This window comes from Chelonoidis abingdonii, chromosome 2 (assembly GCF_003597395.2).
Source record: "Chelonoidis abingdonii isolate Lonesome George chromosome 2, CheloAbing_2.0, whole genome shotgun sequence".
Lineage (NCBI taxonomy): Eukaryota > Metazoa > Chordata > Testudines > Testudinidae > Chelonoidis > Chelonoidis abingdonii.
The window spans coordinates 53,177,613-53,199,894 of NC_133770.1; the positions used below are offsets into that span (position 1 = coordinate 53,177,613).

The 22,282-nt window shown below is 42.0% G+C and overlaps 1 protein-coding gene across 2 annotated transcripts in view; it reads right to left on the minus strand.

Annotated features, from left to right (window-relative positions):
* COL28A1 (collagen type XXVIII alpha 1 chain) overlaps positions 1-3,347 on the minus strand; it is a 133,891-nt gene extending 130,544 nt beyond the window's left edge. Inside the window, exons 1-3 of one of the 2 annotated variants that reach the window (XM_075062362.1) lie at positions 3,288-3,347; positions 1,931-2,093; positions 854-1,413 (exon numbers count right to left, since the gene is read on the minus strand). In XM_075062362.1, the coding sequence (XP_074918463.1) occupies positions 854-1,413; positions 1,931-2,057 (687 nt within the window). In that variant the 5' untranslated portion in view covers positions 2,058-2,093; positions 3,288-3,347. Of the gene's footprint in view, positions 1-853; positions 1,414-1,930; positions 2,094-3,171; positions 3,224-3,287 lie in introns of those variants that run through there. The other variant, XM_075062361.1, reaches the window with a different exon arrangement.
* Between the last annotated feature and the right edge of the window lie 18,935 nt (positions 3,348-22,282).

The window sequence follows — 22,282 nt, forward strand, 5'->3', positions numbered from 1 at the left end:
CTGATCCAATGCCTACTGAAGTCAGTAAAAAACTTCCGTTGTCTTCAATGGGCAATGGATGAGCACATGCTTGTGTATAATCTAATTCACTTCAATGGAATTACACACAATACATAAAGTTATGTATGTATATAATTCTTTGCAGCATCGGGGTTTTAGTCTCCATACTTTTGTGTGTGATTTTGTATAATTAGATTAAAATCAAAATGTTGATTGACATGATGTCAAAATTACTAGTAACAACATAAAAATTACAGGACTGGGGCTTTAGCGTGCAAGCATTTTGGAGTAGAAGGCTATTTTGGCAGCACAGATAGCTCTGCAAGGATGGTTTTAGAATTTGGTGATCTAAGTACAGCACAATTCCTTGAAAACTAGGAGGCACACTGGAATTATAAGTAACTATCCCCTAAGTATAATGAGGAATGGCACAAAATTCTGCTTTGCCCCAAATGCTGTTTGACCGAAGTCTGGGCCTGTGAATTGAACTGGATTCATGCTGCCTCAGATCTTTTTCACAGCTGAACCACTCCATCTATTCCTGCAGCATTGCTTAACCTTAAATATTCAAAAGCCATCATGAGACAGGTACTAAAATATCATCAGATTGTTTTAAAAATCATTCAGTTTAAAAAAAAGTTGGCTTTTTTATTTACTGTTTGGTTTTTGAACTTTTCAGGCTCGCTCATGTAATGTCTTCAAACTTTTCTCTGCAACCAAGAGGGCTAGAAATTTAAGACAGGAAATAAGACTCTACCTTATTTTCATATTAATGTGTGTCTATATCATCATCAACAACAAAATCTGCCACTGAGAAAAGGGAAGAGAAATGTAACCATTCACAGTTACTTACCAATTGCTCTTTTATTTTCTCTGAGAGATTAGAATCATTTAGGGTTAGAACAGGTTCACTAGGAGAATTCCCAGATATCAAATTTAGGTTTGATTTATTGACCTTTTTACTAGACAGTCCAATGGTAATGAATGATATTCCAAGATCTCTGGCTGCTGCAGATATCCCCTGGACATCAGGACTCTTTGGATGGTCAATACCGTCAGTCATCAGCAAAGCCACTTTTACACTTCCCTTACGACTTTCAGTTTTAAACAGTTGAGTGGCATTGGAAATTGCATAATAGGAGTAGGTGCCATGCCCAATATAGTTCATTTTCATGACTTCCTGCTTAAAGTTATTTAGGTCTTTCCAGGCTACAAAAGGATGGTCAATTTTGACTGTACTGCTGAACTGCATAATTGCCAGTTTGACATCATACTTCTGGAATTTACCAGGTTTTATTAGGAAAACTTTGTCACTTAAGTTGTTAACAAAATCTCTCTGCTCACTGAACAATGCATTTTTTGCACTTTCAGAACTGTCCAAGATAAAGACCATGTCAATGAAGCACCCAGGATCTGTAATGGAATGAGAAAGTTACAATAATAATTCTGTCTTAAGGGTATATACCTGCTTCCAAAATTTTAAATTAAGGAAGCCACTGCAACATTCCCAAACCTCCCCCATCATTTCTTTTTAGGAGGTAGAGACAAATTCTCCTCTATAGTACTTCATTAGCCCATATTTCAGATTGTAGGTCACACTTACATCACAGATTATTTTTATCACAGTAATATTAAATCAAAATATAAATTTTCTGACAGCAAATTCAATATGAAAAATAGTTGTTCAATTTCTCATAATGTGTATCATTCAGAAGTGATATATATTTAGATGAAAACAACAGATCACATTACAATACAATGTAGACATGAAATGTACAGCTATATATTCCAAGACTCATTAGCAAACACAAAACAAAACAAAAAATAATCCCACACATGTATAATTTCTCATTTCCTTGGAAATTATCCTGGAAAGCTTCTAGGAAACATTTTATACAGTCTATTGCAATTTCTAAGAAAAAGGTTTTACCCTGAAAATCATCTTTTCCTGCAAGAGGATTTGGCTTTTGTCCCTTCTTTCTGTTTTGTCCATAGGCTACATGATCTGTTGCAACAGCCAAAAACAAAAGGCAAAAGGCAAAATGTTTTTTCCACATAGTGACTGTGATCCAAAATCAGATGACTTACTATTCCTATTAATAGAAAACAAAATATCTATTAACGCTTCAATAATAAAATTCATAGACATATTTTGTATATATAGAACAAAATTTTGTACTAAGCATCTTTCAGTTTCTAGATACAGTATTTTAGAAAGATTTACTGAGGAAGAAGTTAAAACAAAATAATTCTGTGCCCAAGTAGGAAAACACAGCAGCCACTGCAGTGTCAGCTATAGCTCACACATCCTTGAACACTATATTCTGTTTTACTAAGAAAAAATATGTGGGATGGGACAAACAAAATGTTCCCTACTCTTTGTAAAAATATTCACTGCTATCTTTAACTTTCATTTGGACATCCAACTGAGATGGTTAAATGGAACCTCAGTTAATATATAATTATCATCCCATTTAAATAATAACAACAGAAATATTACAGAAAACACTGATCGTATGTTTGCTTCTGCAGATCCAAAAGTCCACTTTCTTTTAACAATACACAGGAACTTGTTTTTCATGTCTCTAAATTGCACTTTTACACACAGATATATTAAAAAGATGTTAAAAGTCCATTATGTAATTATTATTTTTTTATAAAGACAATAGTTTACCAGTGAAATTCTGCAACTTAATATTTTATCACTTATTTCTAAAAGGATGGATACAATGTTATTTATCAAAATACCATCATGGGATCGTATCTATGATATCAGATGGTAAACTGAATAGATCATTAAAAAATTTCCTTCAGTCAGTGTTAACTAATTTCCACAATGCACCGATAGCTATTAAACCTCAATTACAGAAAAGGTCTTCAATTTAGAGCAATTCATTTTAATCATTAACACTAAAGATTACTTGCTAGTACATAATTGTACAGTAAAAGTCCTTGTTAAATATTAATTTTGAACTCCATTCACTACCTACACATTTAAAATCATGAATGTATTCTTCTGAGAAGATAAAAGGGAAAATGCACAAAACAATAATAGAACGACTAGAATTATAATAAGCAATAAACTTCACAGTCAGTTTTACACAGTTTCTGTTCAAGTCTCAGATGAGTTTATTTCAATTTGACAAGAGTTCTAAACTGTTTATGACTTACCTTATAAATCAAGCAAACAGCAAGTTGGGGATTAAAAAAACGTGAAATACATTTCTGTTTAAGAAAATAAGGCAATTTCAAAATAAATAATCTATCCAGTTGTAAATAATAGTTACCTTGCATCTAGATCTTTCATGGTCCTTTATTCATGTTTTGTTTGTCAAAACTGAATCCAGAGTGGCCAGGCATTTAGCCAGCGTTACAGATCTGGGTGGGAATAGTTTAAAGGGACACTGTCCTATGAACATGTTAAAGTCTTACAAGTTATTTGAAGACCAGTTTGAGTGTTTTTTGTTTTCCACATGTAACCCTTCTGCCAGGCCGAATTGATAGCAGCAAGGGCCAGGTTCAATATATAGGGGTCCCTTCCCTACAACGTAATGCAAAACCAGCTCAAGCCCCCACCCAGTGACCTGGGAAAATCTTACACACAACCCAGGCGCCTCCAAGAGGCGATACTTCCTCTCTCGCAAGCACAGAGTCTCGGTGTAACAGAAAAGGTTTAATTACATGAGATAAACAACAAGCATTAAATTGGGAAAACACCTCAACTAGAGTTCATAGACCAAACCATGAGCAAAGACCCACCACAGGAAATTGGGCCGTGTCCTTTTCCCTGGACTCTTGAGTCTAGAAACCCAAATCACCTCCAGAACTCCAAAGTCCAATACCCCAAATGTCCCTAGAGGTCCAGCACCCAAAGATCACCACATCCCCAAAGTCCCCATCCAAAAGTCTCTGTCCTGGGTCAGTGCAGCCCAGAGTCAAGAGACTACTCAGAGGTCCCCCACGCATCCAGCCTAGGGTAGATAAGGGGAAACCATACGTGGGTTGGGGGGCCGAACGCCATGCGCATCTATCATGGGGTCGCTTCGTTTCATCCACGAACCTCTGCTCTATCCCCAGCTACTTCCCACTCTGCACTCCGCCAAGCGCTCTCAATAAACTGGTCCACTCTGCCCAGTCTCTTCTCATTACGCATACCATGATCCGCTCCAGCATCCTGTAAACTGCTCAGCTATCCCGCTCTGCTTCCTGGGCGCTCCACCCATCACCAGCTCTCCGGCTCGGCAGCTGCTCTGCTCCACCAGCTTGTCCTGTTAGTCCCTGTACAGCGCCACGAAAACCGCTCAGAACTCCACTACGCCATGCTCCACAAACATGCGTCCACTTCCACTCCGCTCTGGCGTGAGCTTCGGCTCCCCGCTAGTTAACAACAAGACTCATCAGCTCAGCAATTCCAATCTTTGTGATTCAGCTCACAGTAGGGGATCCTCATGCTAGTGTAGCATTAGCCCAAGGAGTTCACTCAGAAGTGCTATATCCAGAATTCTTAACAGAACTCAAAAATCCAGCTCTCTGATATGTCACAGGAAGGGGAAGAGAGACGTAGATAGAACTGGTGCTTCTAGTACACAGCGACCTTACCCACAGGCACAAATACCTCATACCCCACCAGAATCCCTCATCATTCACTAGGTTTGTGGAACCATGCTCACTTGTCTAGCAGTGCTATTTAGCTGCTAGTGAACACCCTCTATCAATAAAACAGTTTCATAGTTCCTCATTTACTTAATCAGGTGAAACACTTTATTCCTCAACCCAATAGAAAACGAAATTGGGGATCCCACAGCTGTGAAAGTAACCATTTTAGGCTGCTGTGGGCTATGCTAGACAGAATGGGTGTGCCTATGCAAACACAATCAGCCTTTTAAATTCTTTTCCACACTCATCATAATTCACCACCAGATGTCAGGACAGAGCTTATCCTGACTCTGCTCACACATAATTGAAGTTTTATATAGAAATACTAATGATCAATTACCTGTAATAATAATGATCAGTTATCCGTATCTGTATCTATGCCTTTTTCTGCTATGCCTCTCCCCTCCTCTGTGCTGATGTATGGAAAAGCACCTGTTGTAAGTGCCAGGTAGAATAGAGCCCCAAAACAATACAGTTTTATGTTCCATAATATCTTGCATGCAGATTGTATGTTACAGAGAAAAATTAGACAGTTAAATAAAAAACAACTGAGGAAAAGAGATATTATAGACGCATAGCTTTTAAGGCAGGAAGATATCATTCTGATCAATTAGCATGACCACCTGTACAAACAAGTTTATAGAATTTCACCAGTATTTTCTACAGAGTCCCATAACTTGTGGATGAAAGTTTTGGAAAGACATTCAGTTAATGATTACAAGTGGTGGAGAATTTACCATATCCCTTTAACCTGTTCAATGGTTAATTACCCTCATTGAAAAATGTGCACATTATTTCCAGCTACAAATTTTCAAGCTTCAACTTGCAGCTATTGTATCTTATGTATTTATCTGCTAGATGAAAGAGCCCTCTATTTCTAGCATTTCTCCCTGGGCAGGTACTTAACAATAGAGCTGTTCGGAAAAATCTCATCTTTTTTTTCCACAGAAAATTTCAACTTTTCAGTGAAACTTTTTTCAACTTTTCATCCAAAAACTGAAATGTTTTGATTCAAAGCCTGATAAGATTTTTAGTTTAGACACCTTGTGCTCCCATTCTCCTCTATGGACTGGACTCTCAAGCTGGACTACATCTTCCATGATGCAACACTTCCTCCCTTCTTAGTGAGGGGAGAGGTTCCATGATAGGAGTCTCTTCTCTTTTATAAACTAAATAGATTGCGCTCCTAAAGTTTCTCATTGCAAGTTATGTTTTCTAAACCTCAGATCATTCTGGTAGCTTATTCCTGAGCCCTCTCCAGTATTTCAACATCCCTTTTAAACTGTAGACACCAGAACTGGAGACAGTATTCCAGCAATGGCACCACCCATTGTAGTCCACTGGGGTGAGTGGCTCCTCCCCTTTCGCATCTGTGGGCAGAGATGGTCGCCTGACATGGGGAATCAGCAGGGCAATGGGAGACGTGAGCTTGAGCCTGTGATTAGGGCCAAACAACAAACACCATTATGGAACACCAGCCCCTGGTTGGGGCGGGGCAGCAAAGAGTCTCAGGCTCAGGCCTATAGTTAGACTTGGCAGCAAACAGTCAAATAGCGCAGACCCTTGATCAGGGCAGGGCAGTAGAGAGTCTGAAGGCTCAGGCCTGCACTCAGGCTGAGCAGCAAACAGTTGGGCCTCCTACCTCTGGTGGAGGGCCAACAAACGCAGACTTCTTGCCTAAGAGACGGGGAGACTACCACCCAGAGATTGGGGTGGCAGGCTGGACACAGGCCCACCCACTCCACTGTGTCCTGGTCCAGAGCCCTAGCAGTGGTAGAGCGGTCTGCCACCGGGACAGCGGGGATCCTGATCCCAACATGCTGACTCACTTGCTATCAGTTTTGCAGCCAGACAGGGGTTAGCTACCCATGGGTCACTTCCAAACTCCCCTTCATGGTGTACCTGGCTCTGTAGAGAATAGTCCTGGTCATCAGGGAAGAAGGCCTCTGTTAGGGCTTGCAGCTCCTCTGTGCTTGGGTCAGTAAATTTTGCCCAAGGGTTGAACTTTGAATTGGATAGTCTGAGAGACTGTGCTCTTTTTATGGCTGGACTGAGAGGAAACTGAGGCAGGTGCTCCTGTTGTGCCATGGCTTGATGCAATAGGGTGCCCCAGTTGAGCCTGCCCCATGACAGACCCAGCATAACTAAACTTATGGTCAAATAAAGAATCAAGGTATATTCAAATGTAAGCAGAATCAGGATGAGCGCTACCCTGACATCTGGTGGTGAAGTGTAGAGAGTGTGAAAAGAATGTTAAGAATTTGCATTGGCATCCACCCCCCACTTAGCATAACCCCACAGCAGCTTGGGATGGTGATTTTAACAGCTCTGGGAACCCCAATTTCTTTTTTATTGGGGCAGGAGGCAAAAAAAAGTTTGTCACCCTGGTTGTGTGAATGGAGAGCTCTGGGACTGCTTTGTGACAGAAATGACTCAACCTCAGTTGGGTGGTAGTTGCTAAACATGGGACATGGGTTCCAAAACCCCATGAATTGAGTGAGCTGAATTCATGTTGGGCCAGTGGTGCACCAGCACTAGGGTTTCCCTACTAAGAGCTGAACTGAGATCACTGGGTGTTGTGTTAACTAGTGGGGGAGCCTGAAGACCTATTGTTAAGTGTATTGCAGTTTGCAGTGTATTGGAGCAGCCTGTAGAATGGTGAGCTGAGTGAAGTGGTTTGCAGGGACAGCTGGAGGAGTGGCACAGCTGGTCTGCAGCAGAACTCCACGGAGAGGCGGAGCAGTTGGCCCTGGCCTATGTAAGGTGCCCCTTAACACCCTGTGTGGACTTTCCCCCCCTGCCTTTTTCCACCCAGGCTGGGGAGGGGGGAGTAAAACTCTGCAGATAAACTCTTGAATACTGGGGTGGCTTTTGGGTTGTTGGACTTTGGGGTGATTGGACTTAAGACCCTAAGGGGAAAAGGACATTGCCAAATGTACCTGGGGGTGGGTTTTTTGTTTATGGTTTGTGTTATAATCCTGTTTGTGGTGTTTCTCCAGTGGGATGCTGCATTGTTTCCTTCCTTTCTTCCTTTATTAAAAAGATTTTGCTACACTCAGACTCCGTGCTTGCGAGAGGGGAAGTATTGCCTCCTAGAGGCGCCCAGGGGGGTGTGGTATGTAAGTGTCCCAGGTCACTGAGTGGGGGCTCGAGCCAGTTATGCATGGTGTTATTGAAACGGAACCCCTGGATACTGAACCTGGCCCTTGTTGCTGCCAATTCAGAGGGGCAGAAGGGTTACACAAACATACTGAGCTTCAGATATGCACACAGCTCCCATTGACTTCAGTAGGAACAGTGTATGGGTACTGAAGGTAAGAATTTGGTCTATTGTTAATCCATTTACAGGATATTTTAAAAGTCTATGGAGTTAAGTATGGGTATGGATTCTCTCCAGATGTTTCCAGCTTCTTAGCTTTCTAGGGGTATGTCTACACTACGTGATTATTCTGATTTTACAGAAACCGGTTTTTTAAAACAGATTGTGTAAAGTCGAGTGCACACGGCCACACTAAGCACATTAATTCAGTGGTGTGTGTCCATGTACCGAGGCTAGTGTCAATTTCCGGAGCGTTGAACTGTGGGTAGCTATCCCATATTTCCCAAAGTCTCCCCTGCCCATTGGAATTCTGGGTTGAGATCCCAGTGCCTGATGGGGCAAAAAACATTGTCACGGGTGGTTCTGGGTACAGCCTCCCCCTCCCTCTGTGCAAGTAGCAGACAACCGTTTCGCACCTTTTTCCCTGGGTGAGCTGTGCAGACGCCATAGCACAGCAAGCATGGACCCTGCTAAGCTCAAGACAGCAATCATGGACACTGTAAACACCTTGTGCATTCTCGTGCAGTCAGTGCTGAACCAGGACCTGCAAAACCAGTCAAGGAGGAGGCGGCTACCGCAGCATGGCGACGAGAGCAATGAGGACATGGACACAGAATTCTCTCAAACCGCAGGCCCCTGCGCTTTGTTGATCATGCTGGTAATGGGGCAGTTCTAGCCATTAAACGCCGATTTTGGGCCCGGGAAACAAGCACAGACCGGTGGGACCACATATATAAGTGTTGGTAAAGGTGGGTTGGGGACCGATTCCCATGGCTGAAAAACTTCACATGCATAAGGGCACTTCATGGAACTTTTGTGACTTGCTTTTCCCCGCTGCCCTGAAACGCCAGAATACCAAGAATGAGAGCAGCCCTCACAGTTGAGAAGCGAGTTGCAATAGCCTCTGGAAGCTTTGCAACACCAGACAGCTACCAGTCAGCTCGGGAATCAATTTGGAGTGGAAAATCTACTGTGGGGGTTCCTGTGATCAAGTAGCCAAAGCAATCATTAAGCTGGCTGAATACGAAAAGGTTTTGATTTCTGGAAACGGTGCAAGTCATGTGGACTGGCTTTTGCCTGCAATGGGATTCCCTAACTGTAGGGGGGCCATAGAATGGAACCCATATCCCTATCTTGCACCGGAGCACCACGGCCAACCCAGTACACAGATAAATAAAAAGGGTACTTTTCCATGGTTGCAAAGCACTGGTGGATCACAAGGAACGTTTTCACCAGCTCCACACCGTGGGATGGCTGGGAAAGGGTTTAATGACGCTTGCCGTCTTCCAGGAACACTACTCTCCTGTTTTAAACCGGCTGCAGCAAGGGAATACTTCCCAGACCAGAAATTAACAGTTTTGGGGATGTTTTGAAATGCCTGTAGTTATCCGGGGGATCCAGCCTACCCCTTGATGCCAATGGTCATCGAACCATACACAGGCAGCCTGGACCAGTAGTCAGGAGCTGTTCTCAGCCTACAGGCTGAGCAAGTTGCAAGAATGAAATGGTAGAACATGCATTTGGCCATTTTAAAGGCACGCTGGTGCACATTAACAATTCGTTCAGACCTCAGCCAAACCAACGTCCCCATTGTTATTTTGCTACTTGCTGTGTGCTCCACAATCTTCTGTGAGAAGTAAGGGGGAGACCTTTTTATGGCGGGCTGGGAGGCTGAGGCAAATCACTTAGCCGCTAATTACGTGCAGCTCAGACACCAGGGTGATTAGAAGAAGCACACCAGGAAAGCGGTGCGCATCAGAGAATCTTTGAAAAACCAGTTTCATCACAGGCCAGGGTATGGTGGTTGACGTTGTGTTTGTTTTCTGCTTGAATGAAATCCCCTCCCCTTGATTGACTCATTCCCTGGTAAGCCCACCCCACCCTCCCCCTTCGATACCACTTGCTTCCTAAGGAAATAAAATTACATACTCATTTAAAAATCCGGTAATTTCTTTTTATAATAATTATAAATAAAAAAGAGGGTGAGAACTTGACAAGGTAGCCCTGGTGGGGTTTTGGGAGGAAGATAGGAGGGAGAAGGAAAAGGCCACTAAAAAAAAATTTCAAAATAATGACAGGCCTTTTGGTTGGCTGTCACTGGGATGGAATGGGCGTGTGCAGAAGAGCCTTCCCCCACGTTCCCTTTGGTCCGTCTGGTTGGGGTTGAGGAGGCTAAAACATGGGGATGGGAGGGGCCGGTATTACAGGGCTGCAGCAGCACTCTTTGATTCCTGCTGCCATTCCCCTGAAGCTCCACCAGACGCTGGGAGCATGTCCCGTTCGATCACAACGACAGCAGCCCAGAAGTGTATCCGACACCTCATCAGATCTTCCTGCCGCCAGTCTTCACATCTCGAGCATCTTCTCCTCTCTCACGTTTGTCCCTACCTGTTCCCTCACCTTGTCCTCTGCCCACGGTCACTGGCATCTTTTTCCTGGACTTGATAACAACGTCCTTCACTCATTCAGATGAGCTCTTTCATTGTGGTCCCCTTCTCCATATTTTCCGAGACAATTTCGTCTCGCGTCTTTTTTTTTCCACCCACCTTACTGAGATAGCCTCGGGAATGGAGGGGGGAGACTTGAAATTTGCAGCTGCAGGAGGGAGGGAAAAAAAGAGAGAAGTATTTAAAAAAGATCTACATTTTTTACAGAACAATGGTTATACTCTTTCACAGCGAACAACACTATTCACCTTACATAGCAACATGTGATCTCAATACCCACAGTGTCCGCATTTTGCATCTTAATATTGAGTGGCCTGCCGGCTTTGGTGTTGAGATCACAGACCGCAGGTCCGGGCCTCAGAATCAGCTTGCAATGTGGCTACGGTAAGAACCATTGTCTTTTTCGGCTTCTACAGCCTTCAATACATCCAGAGCGCCCTCCTTTTTCTCCAAATAGCAAGCAAAGCCCGTTGAGTGCTGCTGCTTTTCCTGTTAATGTGCAGCACCAGAACCGTCCCCACCAATTCTCTGGGATGATCGCTTTATTACCCCTCCCCACACGCGTGGGCTGGTGTCATGGAAGATCGCTGCTAGCCATCCTCCCCAACATGAATGGCTGGTAGCAGGGAAGATCCCAGCTAGCCAAACGCGAAAAAGCTCAGCCGCCAATCACCCTCCTCCCCACTCGCTAAATGCCAGGGAAGGATTTCATTTTAGCATAGGTCAAACAAGCCCAACCCACTTCTGTCCTTAATTAAATTCCTGAATTTCAACCATGTTACCATGAACGATAATCACTCTCCTGAAGGATAACACAGTGAAGATAAAGAACAGATATTGCTTGAATGTTAGCAAAACACCCAGACCATACGCAGCTAGGCTTGTCATGCAATGATTCAAGATTACTGTGCTGCATGCATGGCGTGGTCAAGTGTCCCTACCATGGAGAAAACGGAAGGAAAGGCTGGCCCTGCCCAGAACAACTGCTGCAAAAGGCCCTTTGGGAAGTACCTCCCAGGGAGAGCTCATGGAAGAGTCCTGAAGGATTATCCCGTCCATCCCCAGCCATGTTAAACTAGCTTTTCCCAGTAACTTAACTGGCCTCAAATCATCCAAGTCCTCAGGGGCAAATAATCCCATTAAAAAAAATTGCCTGCTTTTTTTTTTAAAACCAATGTTTTTTTTAAATATCTACAAAGGTACACTCACCAGAGGTCCCTTCCATGGCTTCATTGTCTGGGATAGTGGCTTGGGAGGGCTGGGAGGGTAATTCCGTCAGAGTGAGAAAAAGCTCCTGGCTGTTGGGGAGAACGGAGTACTGTCTGCTGTCTGCAAGCTCGTCCTCCTCATTTTCCCCGTCCGCAGAATCCTCAACCATGGCTGAGATTACCACCCCCACCTCGGAATCCACGGACAGGGATGGGGTAGTGGTGGTGGACCCCCCTAGAACTGCATGCAGCTCAGCGTAGAACCGGCATGTTTTCGGCCCTGCCCCGGACCTTCTGTTTGCTTCTTTGGTTTTGTAGTAGGCTTGTCTGAGCGCCTTAACTTTCACACAGCACTGTACTGAGTCACTGGTGTGGCCTCTCTGCATCATGGCCTTGGAAATTTTTTCAAATGTTTTTTCATTTCATCTTTTGGAACGGAGTTCTGTTAGCACGGAATCCTCTCCCTATACAGTGATCAGATCCAGTACCTCCCGTGCAGTCCATGCTGGAGCTCTTTTTTGATTCTCAGGAGACTGCATTGTTACCTGTGCTGATGAGCTTTGCGTGCTCACCTGTGCTGGTGAGCGCTCCACGCTGGCCAAACAGGAAATGAAATTCAAAAGTGCACGGGGCTTTTCCTGTCTACCTGGCCAGTGCAGCTGAGTTCAGATGGCTTTCCAGAGCGGTCACAATGGTGCACTGTGGGATTCCGTCCAGAGGCCAATACCATCAAATTGCAGCCACACTAACCCTAATCTGACATGGCAATACCGATTTGAGCGCTACTCCCGTCCTCGGGGAGGAGTACCGAAATTGGTTTTAAAAGCCCTTTATATCGATATAAAGGGCTTTGTTGTGTGGACGGGTACAGGGTTAAATTGGTTTAACGCTGCTAAATTCAGTATAAAAGCGTTGTGTAGACCAGGCCTAGGAGAAGGGCATCTAAAAGAGACAAAAGGAAAAGAAAAGGGAATGAAAACAAAAAAAATAATCTACATGGATCTTTCCTGTCTTTTTTGGTCTTGAGACTTCTGGGTGTGGTTGGTTTATTTGGCTGAGTCTGAATGAATCCTTTGCGTCTGTGAACAATATGTGTCAGATATCTGCAGCAGAGAAGAGACTACGCAAGCACTTGCAGAATGTTGTAATGTCCTTCTAGTGATGGTTATTGATCTGGGGTACACATAATTACATTGTTAAAATGACAAGCGTTCCAAACGATGCTAAGGCAAGTAAGCTTGATGCCTTTCACAATACCTTGCTTCAATTTTTAGGCCCCCTAGAATCCTGCTGGAGTGCTACATTATAGTACACAAACTGATTACCAGTAAGAAGATCCTAGTCACCTGATTAAAAAAATTCCTACACTTCCATTATTAAGGCTGGTTATTTGCCACAACAAAAATGGAAGACTGTCATGGCAAAAAAAGATAAAGTAATAATTTTAGATAAAAAGATAGAAATTATGGCACATTTTAAAATTAAGTTGTTTCTCATGAAAAACTTTACTATACTAGAATGCTAGTATACTACTACTATACTATACTTTACTAAATAATAAAAAATGTGTAGAAAATTAAAAAATATATAACTGATAGTTTAAATCCACTTAAATACTTCTATTCAATGCACGCAACATATACATAAGTCTGTGTAAAAAATAATTGAGGAGTCTTGCTCAGTGCCAGGCTGATTGAGATGAGACATTGAGAAACCATTATTTTCTCTAAAAGTCCCATTTTTTGTTAATAAAAGTAATGGCTGTGACAAACATACAGCCTTACCTACTATGAACAAAAGCATTACTTTGTGCTTGAAAGAAAGAAAAATACTGCAAGTGGGGAGAGGAGAGAATCAGTCCTTTTATTAGAGTAACACCATTTATAGAGTTCAGATTGTTCAGTATTCTTCAGCAGGAAAAACTATGCAAAGAAAGGAAACAAATTACTTGGGCTTTTCCAGTCAAACACATAGCCTTCCTAGTAGTATCAAACATGAAAGATGAGGATTTAACCCAAAGAACAAAGATGAAGCTTCTATACATGTTACCACTTGGGGCTTTTTCTAAATGTTAAACTATTACTCATGATTGTGTTTGATTTTCTTGGCGGCATGAACTGCAGCAGATGGTGTTTGACATGCTACCACCTCTGTAATGTAGTATAGATAATCCTGTCTCATTGCTCCGTTTCTGGTTCCCTTTAAGAGAACTGTACAGCAATTGCACTGGATGACGACCACCCAAATGTGCTTAAATTTTTTCCTCCAGTGTTTAAACAACAGTCAAGGGACAGGCTAACTTGAAGCCTTTGCATAGCTAATGTTCATTTCATGAATTTTTAATATAAACTTTGATGTGGGATATTTTGGAAGGAATTATGTACGTTATTAACCATAGAGCCAGACCACTGGTTATTTGCTATGAAATGTGACATGGTGCTTACTTTCACTCTATGACATCATTAGCGAATATTTTTTATGACCTCTACTTGTCTACTGCCCTCGCCTGTGGGTACCAGCCCTGAAGGTCCCATTGGCCGCGGTTCCCCATTCCCGACCAATGGGAGCTGTGGGGGGCAGTGCCGGCAGGTGAGGGCAGCACACGGAGCCCTCTGCCCTCCTCTCCCAGGGGCTGCAGAGATGTGGTGCTGGCCACTTCCAGGAGCAGCGTGGGGCCAGGGCAGGTAGGAAGCCTGCCTTAGCCCCACTGTGCCATGGGGCTGGCAATCCAGACCCGGCCTGCAGGCTGTAATTTGCTCTCCCCTGACTTAGAAAGGTAGGAATAGGGGCAGAAAATAACAAAATGAGATTTAGCATAGAAAAATATTTCAGGGAAATAATCCAAAACACATGTATTCAGTGAGAGGGAAAAATGTCAAAACCAGTTATGCTCAAAGACATCAACCAGTATGGGAAAAAGTGGACCACAAATTACACGAGTCTGTGTTATGTTTCCAGGTCAAAGGAAGCCAGACATGCCTGTTTAATGAACTACACTGAATTTAATTAGGTGAGAATAAGAACAACAAGAAAACATTTAACAAAAACAAATTAAGATGGACCACAGATTGGTACCATACTTAGAAACTACATCCAGTCCACTGCATTCATAAGTCAGTCTCCAACAACTGCAGCTGCAATTTACAAGTCTTTTAAAATGTGGCACACAGACTGTTCCAGACACCAGGGTTTGCTAGGTGATATAGTAGACAAAAAGTCCAAATCTATCAAGTTGTGTAATAGTCTCCCAAGAAAAACAGTGTAAGCCCCATCACCTGAATCACTTAAAACTACCCAAGAGGGAGAACATTAAAAATGTATTGTAGGTAACAATCCTGCATTGGCAGGGAGCAGGCCAGGATAAACTTTTATCTGTCTCTGATTTATATGGTCTAAATGATTTTCCTGCCGCCAATAATGAATGCACACAATGGACTTTTCTATGTTATATGCAGCATGGCCACCTAATCTTGCAATACTTTCTCCTCTTCTTTATACTTTGTTTCTTCCTCTTTCTTTCTACTTTTTCTGGTCTAAAAATTAATATTACATACTAATACTATGTAGTATTAATTACTAATAGAGGCCAGCATCCAACATCTGTTGGGATAGTGATGATATTAGTGATGATTGAGATACAATCCATATAACTAAGTAGTATATATATCACCTACACCATGGATTGGCCACTGCTGCTCCAGAGCCGCACACGGCTCTTTGGCTGTCCCCTTGTGGCTCTCGGCCAGTGGCACAGCGGGGCTCTGGCCCCACACCACTCCTGGAAGCGGTTGGCTGCTGGCATATCTCTGTGCGCCTCTTGGGGGAAGGGGGGCAACAGGTTTCTGTGCGCTGCCTGCGCCCGCAAGCACCACCCCCACAGCTCCCAATGGCCGACTCCTGGCCAATGGGAGCTGTGAGGATGATGCTGGGGGGTGGGGGCAGCATGTGGAGCTGCCTCCCTTCCCACCAGGGGCCCGCAGAGACGTGCCAGAAGCCAGCCGTTTCTGGGAGCTGCATGGGGCCAGAGATCCGCAGCACCACTGGCTGGGAGCCACCTGTGGTAAGTGCCTCCTGGCCAGAGCCTGCACTTCGCACCCCCTTCCTCACCCCAATCCCCTACCCCAGATCAGAACCCCCTCCTGAACCCAAACTCCCTCCCAAATCCCGGATTCCCTCCTGCACCCCTATACCCTGCCACAGCCGCAGCCTGGAGCTCCGTCCTGTTCATATTCAAATTCAAACTCCAGAAGTCTCATTACAAGTATTGGTGAGAAGTAATAACTTTAATAGGTTCAATTATTATTAGTTGATATATTCTAACTTTACAAGTAGCTTTGTGTGTGATGCGGCTCTTGAAATATTTTGGTCAAAGACAAAAACAAAAAAATGGCTCTTCTTTGAAAGGTTGCCGTCCCCTTGACCTTCACTATCAACATATTTTGTAGTATATAGTAGCATATCCATTCAATCAACTCAACCCTCATAAAGAAAATCACTGTATACGTTTGACTGTGTTCAAGAGTTATCTTCACTGCCAGTAGAGTCAAAGGAAAGATGATTTAATGGATTTTCAGCCCATCTCCAATAGTTTTTAGCTCATTTGAGGCACACAAATGTGAGCCTTAACCACACAAAACTCAGGAAATATTAAAATTTACAATTCTTGGACATAATGTCCTCCAGTTGTCAGAGTGTTTGTAAAATCTGGCACCCGTCACGAACATCTGATATTCTGGCAACAATGATGTCAGCATTGATTGTATTTGTGTATCTGTGGCTGGGCAGTCTGTAAATCTGTTTCACATATATGGGTCATCTTTGTAGTTTATGAAACCATTCTGTAAGGATAATCCCAGCTCTTGCCTTTCCTCTCAATTTGCTACTCCAAGGTGCTATATATTATAGACATTGATTTCTAAGGATAAGAGCTTTACAGTTCAGTACTTTATTTTCTTCAGCTACTCAGCCTGATCAGGTCTTTGCATTTAAAAAAAAATCAAATCTGATGTGAAGAGTGTCCATCTCCACGTTTAAGATCTGGCTTTAATATTATTAATTCTGTTTACTAAACTATCAAGTGTAGCAACCATGTTTGCAATAGCTGTCTGCACCACATCAAATATTCTTTTTAGTTCATCTAGCTAGGGCTCTCTGCATGCTCGCTCGGATTGTATGATCCCACTAAGTATCTGTCATCCACACTGACCAGTGGGTTATATCTGTACCATATGCTGCTTCTCCTGTATCAAATGCACAATGTAACCTCTTGGTAGTTAGTCTCTAAGTTTATTTCTCTTTACTTCTCACATTATTTGTTGCTTTGTTTTTCATAATCTATGTTTGGGTGAATGAACACTTAAATTACATTTTTGCAAATATAGGTTATGTGATAACATATTATATGCTGCTTGTAGCTCTCCCCAAGCCCCTCTTCACTCAGAACCTTCTTTTTGTTCCAGCTAACTCATATGTGGATTAGGTATCTGTAATGTATTGCCCTCCTTTCTTCCCTATTCCATTTCTAACCTCTAGTAAGCTACCCTGATACTGTTATTCTGCTTTAGTATTTCAACCAAAATCTTCATTGGTAAATCTTTAGTGGTAAAATCTATTATTCTACCTATTAAGAAAGTTCTAAGGATTTAAGTAATTGGATACTTAGATACTATCTGTCCACTAACCAGTGACTTTTATTTTTATATTTTGGCACAAATGACTCACTTCAGGATTGTTTTTTCCTTTTTTTCATAGAGCAGCTAAGATTATGTAGCTCTGTTGCATACAGATCTGTCTGACAGATGAAACTGAAAGTGCTGATCACTTATTCAGGGCCCAATTTTGCTCCCAATTAAATTGATTGTTAAACTCCCATTGACCTCAGTAAGACTAGGCTAAAATCCTTCCTTGAACATATATCCTTTTGACTTCTCCTAGTTCCTGGCTAAATGGCAACTGAATCCTTGTTTACTTAGAGATTGCTTATGCCTTTTTAAACCTAGATTTGATATTTTTCAATGCACTGTACTTGGGATTAAGCTATTATCAATGTATGTTGGACCTCTAGTTCTTATAGTGGAAAGATATTATGATTTCCTGACCTGGACACAACTAAGACTTCTTCTCAGGTCACTCTGAGAATTACTGAAAACATATATAAAAATTGGTCTGCTTTTCTTTTTTTGGCTTTCTGAAGCACATGTTAGCTTTAGAATTAGTTTTAAATATAAAATGATATAAACCAAGAGGGATTCATTTAAGCAACTTCATCCATATTTGTTTATACTAATTGCTCTGTTCCACCTTATGTGACTCTACTAGGCCCCAGGGGAAACTTCTAGATAACTTCAAAATTACAGTTTCTAAAAGCTCTCCTCCTTAACTGCAAAATTCCCTTTTAGATTAAGAACCGGGAAATTTGATATTTTCACATCAGTTTTAAGACAGTCTGAATTTTATGTCAAATTATATTTTGCTGATACTTTCTCCAATATTCAGGACTGATTGATCAAATTCATTAGTAGAAAAATGCTTTCTTATTTAGTCTTGCAAAAGGAGAAGATTGGGGCTCCATCTTGTGGGCTTAGATTGTATATCATTTGATTATCAGGTCAGCTATTTAAGTGTCTTTCAAGGACTGGGTCTCACAAAATTTCTTTTTTATTAATCTAATTAAAGTCATAACTTACCATCACACATACAAAACTTTGTATTTTTTATTCAGATGCACAAAATAAATAGTCTGAAAATTAATTTGAGAGCTCATTCCATTACAGAGGGATGATTTAAAATTTCATCTCACTTCATTCAACATACGTTTATACTAAAACTCTTTTAATATTTGATTATTTTGACAAGTGATGTGAACATGGTGTACTTCTATCACCATCTAAAACAAAAGTCTTGCCTCAGCCCCCTAGCACTGTGACATTGCACTCCATATGTTTATGGAAATATGCTTATGCATGTAAATAATGTAACTGGAATATGCTTTACGCAAAAGGTCTCTTGTAAGGTATCATTACAAAGCTTATAATCTACTGAGTTCATCCTATTTGTATGAATGTATCATTCCTGTATCTGAAGCTAGAAATATGAAATATTATTCTGAATTACTATTTAACTATGCAGAGTGTGGGCCATTAATGGTGGTTTAGAATCTTGATGGCTCCCATTAACCAGGAAAATTGGTTATAAATGGCTCTGTTTACTTGTAAGCCTTCCTGTGTTTATGTGAGTCAGGCCAGAAAGAATGGAGGCTTGGGGTCTCACAGGACATCTGATCATGTCAGCTGGTACTGGAATCCATGTTAAACCTGGTGCTTTTCCATTTAGAAGGAGGAGTGAGGCCCCAGAGAGATAAAAGATTCCCGCCTTGTGCCAAAGCCATAAAGGGAGTGGAACAGAACAAAAGGGGCTGCCAGTCATGAGAAATCCCTGTTATGTCATTCCTGTCATCCCTGTCATTATCCCTGTCATTAGTTACCACCTGAGCTGGAATTAACAAGAACTGTACCGGGGAAAGGATTGGGCCCAGACTAGGAAGGAGTCTAGTCTGTGAAAATATCTGTAAAAGCGGCAAAGAGTCCTGTGGCACCTTATAGACTAACAAACATATTGGAGCATGAGCTTTCGTGGGTAAATACCCACTTCGTCAGATGCATGCATCCGGCATGCGTCTGACGAAGTGGGTATTCACCCATGAAAGCTCATGCTCCAATACATTTGTTAGTCTATAAGGTGCCACAGAACTCTTTGCCACTTTTAGTCTGTGAAAGAAGCTTATTGGAACATCTCTGAGGGTGAGATTTAGCTGTATTCAGTTTCTTAAATGTATTAGGCTTAGATTTGCATGTTTTGGTTTATTTTGCTTGGTAACTTACTTTGTTCTGTCTGTTATTACTTGAAACCACTTATATTCTACTTTTATACTTAATAAAATCATTTTTATTTATTAACAAACCCAGAGTAAATGATTAATACCCAGGAGAGCAAACAGCTGTTCATATCTCTCTAGCAGTGTTACAGAGAGCAGACAATTTGTGAGTTTACCCCGTATAAGCTTTATGCAGAGTAAAACGGATTTATTTGGGGTATGGATCCTATTGGGTGCTGGGTGTCTGGGTGCTGGAGATAGGTAACCTGAGTGGTTTTCAGTTAAAGCCTGCAGATTTGGAGGTGTGGTTCAAACCTGGGTCTGTATTGCAGCAGACTGGCGTGTCTGGATCGACAAGGCAGGATTCTGAAGTCCCAAGACATCAGAGAAAATAGACTCAGAGATAATTCCAGCACATCAGGTGACAGTCCCAAGGGAGTCTCTGTGACCAAACCTGTCACAAGCACCTGTTCAGAAACATCAGTCAGTTTTGGTTCCTTGATATATAAATGTGGAGATCAAAGTTTGGGTTACGTATTACCAGTAACACACAAATAGTCACGCCCCATAAATAATAAAAGAAGAAAAGTCTTGCTAAATTATTGGCTCAATGGCATCCTTTGGCAATGAGTTTCCAGTCTAATTCCACATAATGTGAAAAAATTATTTCTTTTTATCAGTATTGAATTGGCCACCTTTTAATTTCATTGAACGTCCCCTTGCTCTGTGTTATTAAACTGGGAGAGCATTTGTTCTTCCTATCTACCTTCCCCAGACTATTAATTATTTTATATATTTCATTGTGTCTTCTGTTATTTGTTTCCTTTGTAAAGTAAACAATCCCAATCTCTCTACAGATAAGTCAGTCTATGCCACTAATCATTCTTGTCACCCTTCTCTGAACCCCCTTTAATTCTGCTGCTGGAGCTCATCAGAGAGAGATCGCCTTGGGATATTGGGTGGCATAGTCCACAATCACCAGTATGTATTTGTATTCAGCTGCAGATTTTTCTACCCGGCCCACAAGGTACAAGCCTATTCTGTCAAAGGGCACCGCTACAGTGGGCAGTGGCACCATAGGGATCTTTCTCTGACCTGTCCTCTGACACTTAGGCATGATGCATAAAAGTCCTACTCCTCTGAAAAGTTCTACTCCAGTAGAAATGCACACTCATTCTGCTGAGTGTCTTTTCTCTCCCCAGGTGACCCTCACATGGTATCATCACATGGCTCAATTGGAGCACCCCCCCTTCAGAACTTTCTTGGCACTAGCAGCTGCGTTTTCACGTCCCCCACCTTGGAATCCTTTGCAGCCCAATATACCCTTTCCTCACTCAGCTCAAAATTGTGCCACTGTTTCAATTGCTGAGGGTCTAGTAGTGTGTCATCCATTCAGGCAAGCTATTCATAAACTTGACCTAAGGTTGGGTTATTCCTTTGTTCTTCTATTAAGACTGCCTCACCAGATAGTAAGTCCATGTTGAGAGGTATGACACTGAGGCAACGAGGGTTAAGGAACAAACAGGCTAAGTGACCCAAAATCAACCTCTATGTACATATTTGAAAAGTACTGAAATGGTAAAAGAGGCCCATTCCCGGTAGATAGTTACCAAAGTCATGTTAAGTAGACTAAATTCTTTAATTTGTATGCACGTATTGTTAGAGAATCAGTGGATGTCTGTGTTTACCTATGTTTAACACTGTGATCTAATTAGTTGTAGATGCTAAACTTCAGTTCCTGTCTGTAATGTTTCATTATTATGTTCTATTGATTCAGAGATCAAAAAGGAATATTAACATCTATATAGAACTGGTGGTGTAATAATATCTTCATTTCTCTTCAAAATGTGTGATGTCACATCGTAAAACTAGCTGTGAACTGCTTGAATGATTAATTGCCTTTTGCTAATGAAGGCAACTAGTTACCAGAGTGTGCCTAGGAAATATAAATTACTTCAAAGCAACAATGTATATTACCCATTCTTCATCCAAAGAATGTCTGGTGTGATCACTTGCTGCCAAGTGGTTTATCAGCTGAGCTTCAGCTATAAAAGAACGTTGGGACCTGATCCTTACTATCTCATATCTGCTTAAACTTTATTGGGGTAGTTCAAGTCGCAAGACTGAGGTCTCCAGGTCTACCCTGGATTATCCCTGCAAATTCTCATGGAAGAATTTGAACAATCTCTGAACATGGACTGCCTATTGGAATATAACCTATTGAACCGACTCTAAAAGGGCTTTTACAAATTAGCAGCCTTGCCATCTCTACTATGAAACTGACCTAAGACCTTTATTCATATCTATATGTATAATGATATCTTAATCATAGTAACTGTTGCTGGGCTGCCTGCTATTGCTGGCTTTCCATGATCCACTTCAGCAGTTTCTCTAAATCCATTTCTCCTTTTTCTTTTCCTCTCTTCTCTGGCCTACTTTCAGTCCTGGGATACTAATCTGCCTGCATTCTCCACCATGTCTGATAGGGTGCTCAGAAGGCCAGGCAGCCTAGCAGTTAGTGCACCTGACCTCTGGCTCCTTGCTTTTCTGTCAGGTCAATAGACCAGTCCCAGGCCAGGGCTCTGTGGGAAGCAATACCAGCAGGGTCATCCCTGCAGAGAGTCTAAGTCCACTGTCCTGGGCTACTTCCTATCCATATGCCCCTTTAATTTGGAGCATGGCCCCTTTTCACCAAACAGTCAATTGCTTAACAAAAGGAGTCCAAATAAGCAGGGCCTCGCAGGACGGGTAGATTCCTAAAAGTGGTGGTGGTTGGAGA